The 18,786-nt window shown below is 39.5% G+C and overlaps 1 protein-coding gene across 4 annotated transcripts in view; it reads right to left on the bottom strand.

The window, feature by feature from the left end:
• PTPRT (protein tyrosine phosphatase receptor type T) overlaps positions 1-18,786 on the bottom strand; it is a 1,129,549-nt gene that overhangs the window by 193,181 nt on the left and 917,582 nt on the right. For all 4 annotated transcript variants that reach the window (XM_030825446.1, XM_030825445.1, XM_030825447.1 and 1 more), the window contains exon 13: positions 10,332-10,368. In XM_030825446.1, the coding sequence (XP_030681306.1) occupies positions 10,332-10,368 (37 nt within the window). The remainder of the gene's footprint in view (positions 1-10,331; positions 10,369-18,786) is intronic.

Here is an 18,786-nt window from a genome sequence, read left to right as displayed (position 1 = left end):
TTCTCCCTTAAAAATATGAAAAGTTTTGCTATTTTAAAAGCACAATCTAAGTCGGGGTCAGCAAACTATGACTTGTGGGCCAAATCTGGTCCCCCACTCCCTGTTTTCTGTGCAGCCATGAGCTATAAATGCTTTTTACATTTTTCTAATGGTGGGGGAAAAATGAAAGAGGAGTAATATTTTGTGACACATGGAAATTATATAAAATGCAAATTTCAGTGTCCATAAACAAAGTTTTATTGGAACACAGCTGCACTCATTCTTATACATATTCTTATACGTATGGTTGCTTTGGAGCTACAATGACAAACTTTAGTAGTTGTGACAGAGACCATAAGGCCTGCAAAAGCTGAAAATATTTACTATCTGTCCTTTTACAGAGGAGTTTGCTAACTCCTGTTCTAAGTAGCTATTTTTTTAGTTTTTTTTTTCTTTAACCCCAATGCTCTGAGGTAGGCAAGACAAAGACTGTCGCCCTCCCATGTCAGTAAAAGAAATGCAAGGCTTGAGAGAACAGATGACTTACATGTACCCACTTGGCCCCCTTCAGCAGCCTCTTAACTGCTCTCCCATTCTTTAGCCTTCTCCCTGCCTTAGTCCTCCTTCTCTGATTCATTTTCACTGTGTGGGGCTACACAGAGTAGCCCTTCTCTGATTCATTTTCACACAGTGGGGCTACACAGAGTCCTGGGTGGCCCCTGATCACTCCTAACCTCATCTGGTCACACTGGCCTGCTAGCCATCATTCCTTTGCCTTGTCCCATTTAAATTCAGTGGCATGCTGTCTTGCCTTCAATGATTTGCATACCTACTCCCTTGGCTTGAGGACTTTCTTGACTTACTTTCCAACTTCGTTCAACATGATGTCACTCTTCTTTCAAACCTTATCTTAGTGATCACACATTCTGAAATAGCTTACCCTAAGTTGATTTATGTCTCCCTTCTTGCCCACCAGTGACATCCTGATTTTGCCTTGACCGCAGCCCTTATTGGACTTATATTTATTCGTTGGCTCTCCCATGAGCTACTATTTGTTGAGTGTTTCTTACAAGCCAGGTATTATATTAAGTACTTTCGATACATTTGCTCATGAAATTCTTACATTAGCCCTGTGAAGTAAGTGGTATTACTTATTTATTTATTTTTGAGATGGAGTTTCACTCTTGTTGCCCAGGCTGGAGTGCAATGGCATGATCTCAGCTCACTGCAACCTCCACCTCCCAGGTTCGAGCAATTCTCCTGCCTCAGCCTCCTGAGTAGCTGGGATTACAGGCATGTAATTACAGGCCACCATGCTAAGCTAATTTTGTATTGTTAATAGAGATGGGGTTTCTCCATGTTGGTCAGGCTGGTCTCGAACTCCTATCCTCAGGTGAACCACCTGCCTTGGCCTCTCAAAGTGCTGGAATTACAGGCGTGAGCCACCGCACCCAGCCATAAGTGGTGTTATTGTCATTGGTTTATAGATGGGGAAACAGAGACACAGAATAGTTTAGTACCTTTTCCTACCTGGAATCAAAGACCATCCAAATCTAAAGATGATGTTTTTAACTACTAGGGAATGTGGGATTACATACCAATACTAAGTTGTACTCAATACATGCTTACTGAAAATTAAATGAATACATGAAAGTCTGATTCAGTATTTTTCACTCACTAGCTGTGTCATTTGGAAAATTACATACATTTCTAAATTTTAGTTTCTCCACTTATAAAGTGGAGGTAATAATTATCTCATGAAGTCATTTTGAGGATCAAATGGAAAAGAGTTAAAGCCTTAGTTGGGTTGGTGGGCCTAGAGGAGGTGCCTCCCCACTCTACCCTCTGGGTCTGCAACCCATGCTGTGCTTAGCAGTAATGCTCAGCTACCTGGGGTAGGAACAGAGTGACAGCTGGATAAATGCAGGAATGGGGAGAGATTTTTCTAGTTGGTGGGCAGAATATAGTGGGATGGATCATGGATCTCAGCAAAACACAAAAGGAGGCAGAAACGTAAAAGGTCCTATTTACATATATGGTTCTAGTGATGTCTCATGTTTACCAGTGTCTGTTCCATCTCTCCTTGGGCATAGGAAAGAGTTCCAGTCAACTTGCAGTTGGGCTGTTGTCATGTGACTAGCTCTCATCAAGGCCATGTAAGTGGAAGTGGCATGAGTCATTTCCAAGTGACATATTTAAGATCCAAGTTACCAGTTCCATGCTTTCTCTTCCCCTCCTCAGGGGTTCTCTGAGACCACATATATTCCAGATGGCATAGCAACAAATATGCCTTTGTGGTATTAAGCTACTGGGAGTTGGGTATTAGCTTGTTATGGCAGCAAAGCCTAGCCTAGCCTGACTAATCCAGTTGCCGAGGTAGAGGTCTCTTGCTTTCTCCTGCATCACCTGGTCCCCTGACCACATCATGTTTTGAGGATTCATTACCCTTCTCTCTTTACTGTTTCCAGGCCCTGTACAGTGTGTGTGTGTGTGTGTGTGTGTGTGTGTGTGTGTGTGTGTGTGTGTGTTAGCCTGCAAAGAAGGAGCTCAGAATGCTGAATGCCTCAGACTTCCCTTCTGACTCTTGTCCCTTCTAAAGCAATCAGTGTTGAATGCAGAGAGATGCTGCTGGGCTACAGATGGCCCTGGAGCAGACAACCCTGAAGACAAACTAATTTTTTGGTTTATTAGCTTCAATATGTTGTGGAAGTGAAGAAAGTTGAGGATTTCTTGAGCCACCTCACCTTCTGCTTCAGGACTTAGCTTGAATACTCCTGGAGACAGGCCAAAGACCATCACATGCTAAATATTCTATTATCAATTATTACTAGAAAAGAGGCATGGGAAGAGGTTAACAAATAGGTAGGAGACAGAGCATCCTGTCAGTGGTCAATGAATCTCACCTGTCTATGGTATTAACACGATAGAATCAGATCTGATTTCCAATTCTGAGGAAACTTGAGCTCCTTATTTAACCCCTTGAGCCCATTTGGCCCATCATTAAGTAATAATGATGACCACTATTTAGTGCGTGCTAAGTGCCAGGCTTTACTTCTATCATCACATTGAAACCTTGTGTCAGCACACAAAGCCCTGTGACTGGCACACAATAGGTGGTTAATTTTTGCAAACCCCTTTTAATCCCCCTTCAAACATTACATTGAGATCCCATCAATGGGGTTTAAAATCTCCAATAGAGCTTTATTCTCTTTATTTATAACCCTTGTCTCCAGCCTACCCCAAATGTGTTCCTTCCCAGACTCCCAATTTTAAAAGGCCCCCCTTTTCCTTTAGAAGATGCAACTGCTTTGCAATAACAGACTTGGGATCAAGTCTCTCAGATCTTGAGTAGAGAATTCCTATTTCTAGTTGAGAAAAATGGATTGGAACTCCTGTGGTACATGCTTGAATGGCAAGAGTTAGTCCTCACTTGTTTTTCTGAACCCTGTCAAACCAGCTTTTGTCTTCCTGAGTGGGGTATGGAAGTGGGGTATGGAAGGGGTATGTGTGGCGGGGGAAGTTTGACCACATCTAGAGAGTAGCACAGAGGGAAAGGAACAGAAGGCTAGAGAGATGTGCCAGCTGTGTAGCAAGAAAAATATTAAAGAAAGGGTTGGGATATTTAAAGGTCATCTTTAGGCTATTTTATGTGTACTTATGATATAGTTCTCTTCCTCCAACTTTTTGCAAAACCTTTAGGAAAATCTGTATTTTTCCACTGACAGTTTAGGACCTAGAAGACAGTGGGTGAGAGCAAAGGGGACCACAAGTCAAGAAGAATTTGTTACACTCATGTAACTCTGAGGACCCCAATCCTGGAAAATGTATCTCATGAGACTCAGCTAAGGAAGAATAGCATTGTCCTGCCCAAACCCTCCAGCCACACCATCTGAGCTTTCACCTCTGAAAGTTTGACAAGACTGAACAACAATCAAGATCTTTCCAATAGATTATCTCACTAGAGTCTTTCCTCTCACAAGTGATTCCCCATTATGGCCCCTACCCTGGTTGCTTTAGCTAGATTTGGACATGCTATGCTCCTGGGTCCCTCCTGAAATTGCTGGACAGGTGATGAAGAAAGGATAGTGTCATAGTCAAGGCTAGAAAAGGGATGATCACAATCCTATACATGTCCATAAAAGAATACTATTGCTCTGCAGGATCTCATCTAGAGACAACAACCTATCAACGGAAAGGTCAAGTACTGAAAAGTGAGGCCAACATCACTCCTGTCCCCTCTTGGTTTCTTCGCTTTGGATCTAGCCTGTATCCATTTGACAAACAGCTGATTTGCAGAACTGTACAAGCAGTGACTAGAGTCTGGGCTTTGGATTTTTCCTTAAAGAACTGAGAGAGAGGATCTGTGCTTAGTAGGTCTGGGTCTCCAAGTCCCACATTAAAGACTCAGAAAGGAAGAAAGAAAGAAGGAAATATATATATATAAAATTATATATTATGTTCTTGAATACTTGGTAGAAAGGACTACCAATCTCAGGCTTAAAAGTGAAGGGACAGAGTCGTAGATTTTAACTGACTTGTCCAAGGTCTAACAGCTAAATTTTGGGGGACAGGATTTGAATCCAGGTGTTTCTAGTTTCCAATTATTCCACACAACCTCTCAAGGAAGCTTTCTATATAAAAAAGAATCTTCCACATAGGCTTGTATCAATGGGAGTGGGCATTGCCTATTGATAGCAGAGGATTATCACACCACCTGTGGCTGTGATTCTGTGGATAAACAAGGCATGGACACATCACTCCTCCTCTGGGCCCCAGTCTTAGCATCTGTAAAATGAGAGCATCTCACTGAAAAATGGCTATTTAGTTTCCCTGCTGGTCCCTGCAGGAGTGAGAATCCATTATGGAAAGAGGAGATGAAAATGCCAGATGAAATGCTTTACCTCAGGCTTAGCTCTTATGAAAAGGCATATTTACAAAAGACCAGTTCCCAAACCTCTTGCTGTCACTGTTGAAACAATGGCATTAGTCCATTGCTGCCACCAAGCAGAACAAAACTACTGGTGACACTGGCCCCTCATCCCATGCTTCATTATTCTGGAGTTCAGCTTTCAGCACCCACTCCAAGGGGGTTGTTTTAATGGGATCGTTAGAGAGTGTTTACTAGATTAAAACTGTGGCTGTCTTCTGCAAAGCAACTCTGCAAATGGCTTTATGGGTTTCCGGGTTTATTTTGTCTCAATGACTCGGCTCAGTTTGCAAATCAAATCAAAGCTGATTTTTCTAACTGCCACTCGGGCGCACCCAGCGGGAGTCTGCAGAGCCAGCTGTGTTCCCTTGACGGCTGGTGCTGGAGACAAGATGGGAGTGCTGCTGCCTGCTGGCAGCCAGAATGGTTCCACCCAATGGGAAGAAGCAAGCATGCACCTTCCTGACCCTAATCAAGGCAGGAGGAGCAGGTCAGAGGAAGCAAATTTCATTTTCTGGAAGGAGAAATAGTAGACAGAATCTATTTGAATTCAAAGACTGATGGGCAGAAAAATAATGAGTCAGTTTGGACTCATAACATAGAAGCCCTCTCAAATGGAAGTGTCCAAAGTGTGAAGCAACTCCATAGTGGGTAGAGAGATCTCTGTCACAGCAGGAACAGAAACAAAGGCTGGCTGGCCTTGTTAGTGGGGATTGCAGATCCCACAGTGGACCCTTTACCTCTGTCACTTTTACTCCTAACTTTTAAGAGAACAATCCTGACATGTAAGTTGCATTTGAAAAAAATGAAGCCATAGAAGAATAATGACCTGTTAGTCATCCACTCATCCGTCCATCCATCCATCCATCCATCCATCCATCCATCCATCCATCCATTTGTTCATCCAATGCATTTCATTGAGTATCAGTATATGCTAAGATCTGGGAATAATACAACAGTGCTCAAAATAAGCACAGTCTTTGCACTTACGTCACTTAGAGTCTAGCAGGGAGATAGACATTAAACATGTAAGCAGACTATATATATATATATATATATATATATATATATATATATATATATTTGCAAGTTGTGATGAGTGCATGAAGGAAAAGTACAGGGTTTAGTGAGAGTGGGAAACTGGGGATATACATTAAAACAGAGGTCAGGATGGTCTTCTGAGGACATAAGGTTTAAGATGCCATCTTAAAGATACTTATCTGTTAAGATATTTATCTGTTAAGGAGACACATATAGTAGCCAAAGCATTTCAGAGAGAGGGCAAGATGAGCAAAGGCCCCAAGCTTGGGAGGAGTTTGATGTGCCTGAAGAACTGAAAGAAGACCAGTGTGCTGGAGTGTAATAAGAGAATAAAAGGATAGAAGCTTAGAGGAGGCTGGAGGGAGGAAGGGATCATGCAGGCAAGACTGGTGGGGCAAGGCCTGTGGGTAAGAAAAAGTAGCAAAATGAACAGAGGAGTACAGGAAAGGAGTCATGGAAGAATTAGAAAGACAGGACATCAATGGGTAAGAGAACTTGGATGGGACTGGGCATCAGTTTCTCAAAGGGGGACTGACCAATATAGTTCTAGAATTGAACAACTAGGTCAGAAACAATTTTCCCTTGGCCTGCTCTGTCTCAGCCAGAGGACATGAATTGAGATACCTGGGTACCACCTTTAGCAGCTGCAGCCTGGGGCATCTTCTACCAGATGGGATAATGTACCTCCCATGGGAAGGGTTATTTTCTCTCTACTTGAGCATTAGCACCTCTGAAGTCTAAGTCCCTACCACAAGCTTCCACATGCTCCATTTTCTAAAGGATCACCTTGAGCACCTGTGGCTGACATCGTCAACCTGCTGCCTATGTTGAGCCCATCCCTCATCTTCCAAAGGTAGGATAAACACTGTTAATGGTTCTGATCCCCCTGCTCACTTGCCCTTTCTAACATTTCCTGTTTTAATGATAAGAACAAAACCTGATTTTTGAATTGCTCTTTTTTGCTCTGTGGCTTTCTATTGTCTTCCTTTCAGAGTCTGAATAATAGTTTTAAATCCAAACCATCACTTAATGCCTGGCTGCAGTTTTCTCTCTATGGCTCTGATCAGATTGATTCCCAGGTCTAGAGTGTGTCAAGCAAGGTGCTCAAAATGTCTTTTAGCTCTTATATTCAAGGAAATTCCCTTGCCTTTTGCTACCCTAATCAAACATCCTTATTGGATTAGGTGGTAGTATCCTCATAAAAAGGGGAATTTTGAACACAGTCAAGCAGAAAAGGAGAATGTTATGTGATGGTAAGGCAGTGATCAGGGTGGTGCTTCCAAAAGCCAAGAAATGCCAAAGATTTGCCAGCAAACCACTAGAAGCTAAGAGACACATGTAGAAAAGATTCTTCCTCACAACACTCAGAAGGAACAAAGTCTGCAGATACCTCGATTTCAGACTTCGGACCTCCAGAACTGTGAGAAAATAAATTTGTGTTATTTAAGCCAACCAATTTGTAGGACTTTGTTACAGCAGCCACAGGAAACTAATACAGGTCCATTACTTTGCAACCCTCCAAGCTGGGCAGTACTAAATTAGATCCTGAGTTACCAGTAGCAACATTACAGAAAGGAAAGGGTTGGAGACACATGCGGGAGCCAGGTGTGTGTCTAATATTATTGTGTAAGGGGTACTAGGCTTGGGGTCAAGTTAGAATGATCCTGAATGAGTGCTTAGGGCTGTTACAACTGGCAACCATCTGGTTCTGTGGGATTCATATAGCTGGTCATAGACAGTGGCTGGACTCTCCAGGGTCAGGGACTAGACAGCAGCAAGTTGCTTCATCACCAGAGTACTGGCCTCGAGTCTGACATATGAACTTCAGGATCTGGATGACCTCTATCAGACCCATGAAGCAGGTGCTGTGATGACAGAGAGAGGGAATAGCCTTGGGAAATACTGATGACCCATCTCTGGGACTTTGTATGCTTCCAAAGTCTGTGGGATTCTCAGTATCTTCCTGTGTTAAAAAGAATACTGTTTTCAGCAAGCCTGCCTAGAGGAAATTTGATCCAGGTGGTCAGGAAGGGATGGGATAAACAGAATACTGATTCCCAGCTTTAGGTTCTTGATACAGACTCCTCACAAGCAGTGGACGGATTTATAACAGATACGGTTTGCCTTTAATCAATCCTAGATACTCTAAGCATAGTACCAGGTACCAAGTAGACACTCATCAAACACAGATCTGCTTCCCTTTCCCAAGCATCCTTCTTATCTGATGTGGTGAGAGGGGTAACTGAACAGTGTCCGACTGGCATTCTGCACTATCTAGTTCTCTACCCCATTCCCAAGTGCTACTGGAGCCGCATTTCTTTGGGTTCAAGTGTTGGATCTCACCAAATTAGAAAACCAGGATGCAGATGCTCAGATTCCCCAATACCCTGACCTCTCAGAAGCCTGCCTGGACTTGGACAGCTGGGCATTCACACTCATTCATGCATTCCTATCCTTTCACACGTGCTCACTTTACCTGCATACACACTCCATTCACTTAAGGAAAGATGGTAACCTAAAGCTCAAGCAAGAGGGGAAGCCCTTATGCTAAGGAGAGGTAGAGGACTCTTCTGTCTGGTTCTTTAAATGTCACTGCAATTCTCTTGCACATCAGCAATGCAACTCTAGAGAAGCCCAGCAGAGTGGGCTCCTATGCCTCTGAGGACTGCAGTCCTGAAGTTTTCAGGAGAGTACAGTTTTAGAGCTTCTCCCACTGTCCCCATGTTCCTATTGCTTGTCAGGTCTCATGTTTCCAATTCTCAGTTCAGAAATTATGACCCAGCCAGCTACCCTTTATAGAGCTTACATCCCAGAGGGTGTCCTTAGAATCCCACCTACCCCATGGAGCGCAAATCCATTGCATCCACCTCTCCTGGTCTAGAAATCAAAAGCCACTGAGGAGCCATAAAGCATACCACAGTGAAGGAGGTTTCGCTGTGAGTTTCCTTCCCTCTCCAGCTGCTTGTTTAAGCAGGCTGCAGACACCTAGCTGTCCCAATTGCTGTCTAGAGCCCTAGTGCTACCCAATTGATGGTGTTCTTCCTTCTGCATTATCTGTTTTCTACAGTGGAAAAGTCTGCCAAGACCTGTGATTTGTGTCACTTTTGTTTGCAGGCCATCAATTCTCCTTGCCTCACAGGGAGTATTTTATCTCTTTCCATCCAGGAGCCTGAGTTCCTGAGAGGGAACAAGTTAGGGACATGCCACCCTCTGTGACTTATGTGAAATCAGGGTGACTTCTTATCACAGGGAGCCCTAGCGCTTCTGTTTTCTTCTTCCTCCTGCATCTTCTCTTTTGTGCCTACATATTGGGCTGATTTTCTTCAAAGTTATAAAAGTCATGTGTGATGGGTCTTGGTGCACATTTTGTCAAGTAGCTGTAGATTTTTTTCTCTCTTTTTCTCCCCACTCTGCCCGTGTGTGCGTGTATGTTCCTCTGTGTGGTTTTGTGCGTTGTGCATGTGTCTATATATTTACACACATACACATACACATACACATACACATACATACTTGGGTCGTCGCTTTTGTCTGTACTTTAAATCTATGGTTATATGCCTACTTATGTTTATAACTTTCATCTCCTTGGAAGCAGTCTATGAAACTATGTATGCTGTCAGTAAATTCAGGGAACAGAGTAGAATCGCCCAATTTTGTAGTGTGTGTATGGGGAGAGTTTGCTGTTAAAAATATCAACTCTGTAACAAAAAGATAAATCTGATTTCTAACTATTCAACCCCGTAATAGGTTAAATGATAGCAAACCATTCATTGATTTTGTTTTTTTAAAAAGAGTAATAAACAGAAACATGTACCAATTGAAAGAGCCAGGCAATTCAATTATAATTAGGAAAACAAAAGTGATGAGCCTGAACAATGCTGCCTTAGTTTTGGGGATAAGTGTTGAAAATGCCAACTACATAATAATGCAGCGTTTGTCTAAAGGCCCCAGTACTAATCACCTCATTTTTGAAAGCCATATACCAATTGAACAAAGTTCAAAACTCAGTAGATGGGTCTAATAGACATGCTTAAAAAATACCCACATAAACATAGACCCAAATATAAGAAAAACACATATCAAAAGAATATTTGAGTAAATTTATATCCATCACTCCACTGATCAATGTACCAGTCCATCCTTTTATACATTCATCCACCCATCCATCCATTCAGTAAATATGTTTTAAACTTTTACTCTGTTTTACGCACTGTGCTACTAATATACACCCTAGAATGTATGTTCTAGATGCAAATGACTCCAGTGAAAATAACAATTCTTTCTTGTTTTGAGTTATTGTTGCCTAAACTTTCTCTGTATGGCTACAAAGGAATACTTAAAGGCTGAAGAACAGGTGAAGACAGACAAGCAGATGCCAACATACCTTTTGTAGCCAGACGAACACAGTTGATTTTGGTCTCCTGTGAACAACAAAAATGAGATGCCAATTAATTAGTTGTGAGTTATATAAAATTGTTATATAAAGACAAATATACATACATATTTGCATATATATGCATGCATATGTATTTTTAATTATAATTTTAAATTTGCCCTTTCCATTTTTTTCCCCATTGGATCACCTTTTAATTCCATTTTTTAATTTTTTTCTCAGGCTAGGTACACATGTTATTCAGTTCACTTCCTGGCTCCTACCATCTCATAAACCTCATTCCCAGACAGAACCACTTTATAAACATATCAGATAACTCCCAGCCCTCATCATCTTTAACAATAACACTTAGTGGGTACTTGGGGTATGCAGTATGCTTTGTTCAGCTGCATGAGTGAGCAGATGGAAGCAGGGCATCCTTGGGAAACTATGTTACTAGCAATAATGCATCTACATGCACAGATGGAAGAGATACTTGGCAATAGTCCAGTCTATATGAAACGCATCAAACTCAAACTGCAAAGTTCATGTTCAAAAGTTACTTTTCCCCTGAGCTCTTGTGTGGGCCTCGCAGCCTTCATAAATAATGTGTGTGGCAATAGAATCTTTGCTAGGTGAACTATCTAGTTGTTGTTAGCTGTTGCCAAAGTAAAAAGGATTCATAAGTGCGTGATGTTGCTGGGCACACAGTGGAGTTAATGAAGAGTGTGCTTAGGAAGAGAATTATCTCTGCCCACTTTACTGGGATTCATCTCCTAGGAGGTCCTGGAACCAGCTGAAAATTCCAGTTGACTAAATTATACCCCCAACAATAGTCGGAATTCAGTGTAGCAATGAAAGTAAAATGCAAAGAATGCAAGTATGTGAGTTGCTGAACCAAAAATCTGTCAATCATCCAATTCTTGTCTTGCTGCAGCTCATTCACAAAGAACCATTGCATCTTGAAGGCATTAGTGGCAATCAAGATAGGAAAGGTTAGGAGGCCATAATAAAACCCATGAACTTCGGTGGCTAAAAACAGCAGAGGTTTATTTTCCATTCAAACTACCTGCCCAATGTAGGTGTGTGGCTAGGGCTAAGGGGTGAGAATGGGGGTGATTGGGAGACACTCTGACCATTGTAACCACTCAGAGATCATAGCTGCTACATCCATTTTAACCCAAGGGGAGAGAGTGCTAAAGGGTAAAGCACTATCAGTCAAATGCTTTGAATCAGAAGCGACACTTTCACTTCTATGCGTGTTTTATTTGGCTAGAACCAGACACATGGCCATGCCTAATTTTAGTGAGATGGGGAAATGGAATCTTCCCATGTATCCAGAAGTAGGTAAGAAATGACAATGTCTATGGCAGATTCTATTCCATCTAGATACACCTCTGAATGCTAGAAATGATCACTTCTATTACGTCCAAGTATGACTCCCCATAATTAATCTCATAGTTATCGCCAATAGTCTTGATTCTCTTCCTCAAAATGCACAGAAAGTCTGCTTTTGCTTGTGTAAAAAAGAGGTCTGGATAATGAAAGATGGTTCTCGGGCTCATAAACATTCTTCTTTATCAATTCCTCATATTATAAGAGTTCAAGTCTTTTGAGCTATCCTAGCTGCTCATTCTAGGACAAACTCCACTATCTCCCCTTAATGTGCAGTGACTAGAACACAAAACAGCAGTCTATACATGCTCTTATTGATATATGATTATATTGATATGTGATTATCTGGACTATCACTATTATCCTTACTTATAGTGGGCTTCTATTAACATAGCCAACATCTTAGTGTTTATCCGTCTCCCCTAACCAAAAGTAAAAGTATTGGTTAGAAGCCTGCTTCTACATGTACAAGTGTGGCTATATTTTTGAAACCCAAGTACAGAGTCATATTTACCACTGCAATTTCCATCTTCTTTAACTGATCCAAGTACTACAGCCCATCATCACAGTCTCCACAAGCTGAAAAATTTTAGAAATCATTTTTTTCTTTAATTTCATCCAGATCATTTTATAAGTAACAATCTGGATAATGCCAATGGTAGAACCTTATGACATGTACTAGATTCCTTCTTCCAGGTTGACATTCATCTGTTAATCAGAATCTGAACTAATTACTAATACCCTAAACTGCTTATGCATTGAGCTTGAGAATAAGTTCAAATTCCTTTTAGACACTGATACTCTGTCTATTGCATTTCTCCAATCAGTGCAAAAACTGTCTTAAAGAAAGAAGGTTGGGTTGACATGACTTGTTCTTCAGAACAAGTGTTTTCTTCTTCAAAAAAACCAGAAGTGTCTCTCTTTAAAACAAACAATTATTTCATTTTATAAAGTAGATAATTTGGAAATGTTAAAAAACATGACAAGTTATGGTTCAAATATATGAATCATTCATATAAAATCTTCACACAAAATTTGAAGCATGTTATATTTCAATAACAAAGTTTTTTAAAAGAACATACCCAGAAGATTTAAAAAAAAGAGAAATGGCTGAGAAAAAAAGTAACAGTAAAGGATATTGCTCTAAATGTGATGTACAAAAAGCTTAAGTTACAAGTTAAATCTTGCATATGACAATTAAAGTGAGCAAACTCATTTCTGTTTTCATGTTTGGACAAAGCTTTTCAGCTTCTGTTGGCTTCCATTCCAATAGCACCATACCTTGTGTTTTGGTTTAAAGAGCTTCAGATGGTTAAATAAAGCATGAAATCTAGAACACTGAAGAAGACATGCAAATGATTGTACAGTGTCACAATGACTGTCATTGAGAAATTGTGTAGACTGGGAGAGGTGCCAGGAGACTATAGATGGTTAGAATGATCTTCCACCTCATGGTAATACAACGACAACAAAAAAAGATTTTGAAAGTAATATATTAGAAAACTTGCCAATTCTGTGTATGATTGTTGAATACAGCAGAGGGCAAAGGTTTGATGAGGCTAATACTGCTGAGAGTAATTTGTAAACATGTATCTTCACTTTAAAGAAATTCAGTCTCATCTGTCTAGACATCTAGGACTCTTTTCTCAGGGAATAACTTTAAATATGAATGAAGCTTTATATTCAAACATGTTGGTTCCAGTGTTCTTTATAAAAATGAAAATCATGAGCGATGTATCTGTCTAACCACACAGGCATGGCAAAGAAAGCTGTGGTCTCTCTTATTCAACACAGTACTGGAAGTCCTAGCCAAAGCAATTGGGCAAGAGAAAAATTTAAGGGCATCCAAATTGGAAAGAAGAAAGTCAAACTGTCTCTGTCTGCACATGACATGACCTTATGTATAGGAAAAACCCAAAAACTTTACCAAAAATACCCTCCTAGAAATGCTAAGCAAATTCAGTAAAGTTGCAGAATACAAAACCAACATATAAAAAGCAGTAATGTTTCCATACATGAACAATAAACTACTTAAAAAATACAAAAATCAGTAATGTTTCTATACATGGACAATAAACTACCTAAAAAAGAAATCAATAAGGCTATCCCATTTACAATAGCTACCAAAAGTAATAAAATAGCTAGAAATCAATTTAACCAAGGAGGTAAAAGACCTGTACAAGAAAAACCAAAAATACTGTTGAAAGAAATTGAAAGGGATACAAGTAGAAAGATATCCCATGCTCATGGATTGGAAGAATTAATATTGGTAAAATAATCAGACTCTCCAAAGCAATCTATAGATTGAATACAATCTCTATCAAAATACCAATGGCATTCATTATAGAAATAGAAAGACGTCCTAAAATTTGTATGAAAACTCAAAAGACCGCAAACAGCCAAAACAGTCCTAAACAAAAAGAATAAAGCTAGAGGTTTCACACTAACAGACTTTAAAATATACTATAAAGCTGTAATAACAAAAACAGCATGGTACTGGCATAAAAACAGACACATAAACCAATGAAATAATATTTTTAAAAACGTCAAAATTAATGCACATATCTACAGTCAACTGATTTTTGACAAAGTCACCAAGAACATTCACTGGGGAAAGGACAGTGTCTTCAATAAGTGGTGCTAGGAAAATGGATCATCCATATTCAGAAGAATGAAACTAGACCCCCACCTCTCACCCTATACAAAAATCAACTCAAAATGGATAAGAGACATAAATGTAAAACTTGAAACTATAAAACTACTAGAAGAAAACATAAAGGAAATGGTCTCAAACCAAACATATGACACTGATCTAGGAAAATATTTTATGAATAAGACCTTAAAAGTATAGGCAAAGAAAGCAAAAATAGACAAGTGGGATTATATAAAACTAAAAAATTATGTACAGAAAAGGAAACAATAAACAGAGTACAAAGGCAACCAACAGCAGATACTAGAGGTTAGGAAGGGGAGCGAGAGAAAGGGAAAGATTTGTTGAAGGATACAAGATCATAGCTAGATAGAAGGAATAAGTTCTAGTGTTCTGTAGCCCTGTAGGATGGCTATAGTTAGGCAAAATATATAGTTTCAAATAGCTAGACAGAGGATACTGAATGTTCTTAACACAAATAAATGGTAAATATTCAAGATGATGAATATGCTAATTACCTTGATCTGATCACTATTCATTATAGGTCTCAAAACATCACTATGTACCCCATAAATATTTACAATTTGTATGTGTTAAAAACATAAAAAGAAAAAAAATTCCAAAAAGAAAACTGGGGTCTATCTACATAGTAGAATATCATGGAGCTGTTAGCAAAAATGATTGTGAGGGCCGTGTAATAACATGGGATGATACACATAAGAGAATATTAAATAAATAAAGCAAAGTGCATTTTTTGTTACAACATGCAAATTTAAGCATTTAAAAAATACATCCTGAAGGAAACAGATTAAAACTTAATAATTGTTGCACAATTAATTTGAAGTGTAATATACATGCAGACGAGTATACTAAACTTAAATATAGTTTTTTTTTCTTTTTTTATTATTATTATACTTTAAGTTTTAGGGTACATGTGCACAATGTGCAGGTTTGTTACATATGTATACATGTGCCATGTTGGTGTGCTGCACCCATTAACTCGTCATTTAGCATTAGGTATATCTCCTAATGCTATCCCTCCCCCCACCCCACAACAGTCCCCGGAGTGTGATGTTCCCCTTTCTGTGTCCATGTGTTCTCATTGTTCAGTTCCCACCTATGAGTGAGAACATGTGGTGTTTGGTTTTTTGTCCTTGCGATAGTTTGCTGAGAATGATGGTTTCCAGTTTCATCCATGTCCCTACAAAGGATATGAACTCATCATTTTTTATGGCTGCATAATATTCCATGGTGTATAGGTGCCACATTTTCTTAATCCCGTCTGTCGTTGTTGGACATTTGGGTTGGTTCCAAGTCTTTGCTATTGTGAATAGTGTCACAATAAACATATGTGTGCATGTGTCTTTATAGCAGCATGATTTACAGTCATTTGGGTATATACCCATTAATGGGATGGCTGGGTCAAAATACAGTTTGACAAAGTTTTCACCAAGTAAACACACACCTATGACCAGCACCCAGATCAAAACACTCAACATTGCCAGCACCTCAGAAGTTTCCCTCATGCTTCTTGTGGTCACTTCTTCTCTGCAAATGTGAACATTAATCTGCTTTCTGTGGGAATATTCTATTAAAACGTGGTCACAATAAAGGGAATTCTGCAGTTTTTTTTGTTTTGTTTTGTTTTGTTTTTAAGATTCAGAGGGTTGGTTTGCAGGCTTGTTACATGAATATATTATGGAATGCTGAGGTTAGGGCTTCTATTGAACCTATCACCCAAACAGTGAACAAATGAACATAGCACCCAATATGTAGTTTTCCAACCCTTGCCTCTCTCCCTCTTTCCCCACTTGTGGAGTCCCCAATGTCTATTGTTTCCATCTTTATGTCCATGTACCCAATGTTTAGCTCTCACTTACAAGACAGATCATGTGGCATTTGATTTTCTCTTTCTGCACTAATTTTCTTAGGATAATGGCTTCCAGGTACATCCATGTTGCTGCAAAGGACATGGTTTTATTCTTTTTTATGGCTGCATAGTATTCCATGGAGTATATGAACCATGTTTTCTTTATCCAACCTACCACTAACGGGCACCTAGGTTGATTCCATGTCTTTGCTATTGTGAATAGTGCTGTGATAAACATATAAGTGCATGTCTCCTTTTGTTAGAATGATTACTTTTCTTTTGGGTATATACCCAGTAATGGGATTTCTGGGTCAAATGGTGGTAATGCTTTTAGTTCTTTAAGAGTCTCCAAACTGCTTTCCACAGGGACAGAAGTAAAGCCACACACCTACAGCCAACTGATCTTCAACAAAGATGAAAAAAATAAACAACAGAGAAAGGACACCCTAATCAAAAAAAGATGCTGGGCAAACCAGATAACCATATGCAGAAGAATGAAACTGGATCACTACCTCTTACCATATAAAAATTAATTCAAAATGGATTAAAGACTTAAATGTAAGACCTCAAACTATAAAAATCCTAGAAGAAAACCTACGAAATACTCTTCTGGGCACTGGCCTAAGCAAATAATTTATGACTGAGACCTCAAAAGCAAATACAACACAAACAAAAATTGACTATTGGAGCCTAATTAAAGAGCTTCTGCACAGCAAAACAAAAACAAAAACAAAATTATCAACAGAGTAAACCTACAGAATAGGAGAAAATATTTGCAAACTATACATCTGACAGAGGACTAATATCCAGAATCTATAAGAAACTTGAACAAATCAGCAAGAAAAAAACCAAATGGCCCCATTAAAAAGTGGGCGAAGGACATAAACAGACATTTCTCAAAAGAAGACGTACAAGCGGCCACCAAACATGAAAAAATGCTCAGCATTGTTAATCATCGGGGAAATGCAAATCAAAACAAGATACCATCTCACACCAGTCAGAATGGCTATTATTAAAAAGTCAAAAAAATAACAGATGTTGGCAAGGTTGCAGAGAATGGGGAATGCTCTGTTGATGAGATTGTAAATTAGTGCAGTGGTTTATTCTATCTTCTCTTGTACATTGTGTCATTTGTGAGAAGTTTTTAACTTTCCTTAATCTTCCCTTCCACAGTTTCGTGCGGGAAAATGAGCCATTTCCTAAAATCACCCCTTCAGCACTACATGTTTTAAAGTCTGTTTTCTATGATCTAGAGTATATATACGATTATGCTTAAGTCTTCCTGACTGACAAACATGATGTCAACACATTTGTTTTCTCCTAAGTTCCTAACAACTTTAATTCCACAACCAATTTGTCTCTGTTGGTCAGAATTAGGTACAGAATAACAAAGCCTTAAGTCATTCTCTTGACCTTCTGAGTGACTGGATTGTCAGCAAGCAAATCAGGTATATTCTGGATACTCTGATGTCTATTAGAGGAGAGCTCTGGCCAGTGTGCCTATGTCCAAAGTTCCCAGTCTTTTCAACAAAAGGAAATGAGCACTTTCTTTGTTCTCAGATTATATAAGTCTCTGGGGAATGGAAAAAAAAAAAAGCTGTATTTTCTATTTGATCTCTACTATACCCTAATTCCAGGTTTGTAATATATTCTGGGACAGTACAACATAATTTCATTTCCTTATCATTTTAACCTCACCCATGCTCCACTTCCCACTCCAGACTAAAATCTGCATGCAGGTATAAATCACCCTGGGGTAGAACATCATGCCCTTACTGTTGTGCTCTGTTGAGAAATGCTTCTACTCAAGGCTTGGCCAGTGCAGCAATATTGGGTAACTCTCTGTCCCTTTCTGTGACTCAATTTCCCCATCAATTAAATAATGGAGAATGGGGTAGAAAAGGCCACTTTGGTAGAATAGGCAGGCCACGCTACCAAGGTTGCTTCCAGTCCTCAATGCTGCGTCTGGTTTTAGCTACGGGGCAGTACTCCTTTACCTTCAGTACTCTGTCTTCTTGATACTACTTCATAATACCTCACTTCATGCAAATTATTTTACTTATTTATTTATTTTGGTAGGCTATTACCTACCTTATTACTCAAAATGCCTCATACCTGTATCTACTTATAGCCTCCATTTTAATACTAGGTCAAGACTGACTCATCTAACCATCCATCCATCCATCCATCCTTCAATTATTTACTGAAATTTTAGGATGCCTCTTCAATTGAGGAGTTCACAGTGGAACTGTTTAGGTCATCAGATGTCTCATGGTTGCTGTTTATCATCCAGAAAGACTTGGGTTAGGCTGCTAACCTGATCAAGAAGCCCTAGGTACCTGGCTAATACATACAATTCTTACTTTACTGCCCTATTAGACTCCTCATTTATTAGGATGTAGATTTAACCCTGATCCCATAGTTTTCAAATAGTTTTCACAGTTATCCCAACTGGTGTCTTTGTTTTGTCTAAGACTGAGCTTCCCAGTTGATATGATGGAATTTAGACCTGACCTCAGCGTCTTTCCATAGTTTCCCCAATAACTCAGGCC

The sequence above is a fragment of the Nomascus leucogenys genome, chromosome 13 (assembly GCF_006542625.1).
Source record: "Nomascus leucogenys isolate Asia chromosome 13, Asia_NLE_v1, whole genome shotgun sequence".
Lineage (NCBI taxonomy): Eukaryota > Metazoa > Chordata > Mammalia > Primates > Hylobatidae > Nomascus > Nomascus leucogenys.
The sequence above is the reverse complement of the archived record's forward strand: the minus strand, read 5'-3'. Positions and strand labels throughout refer to the sequence as shown.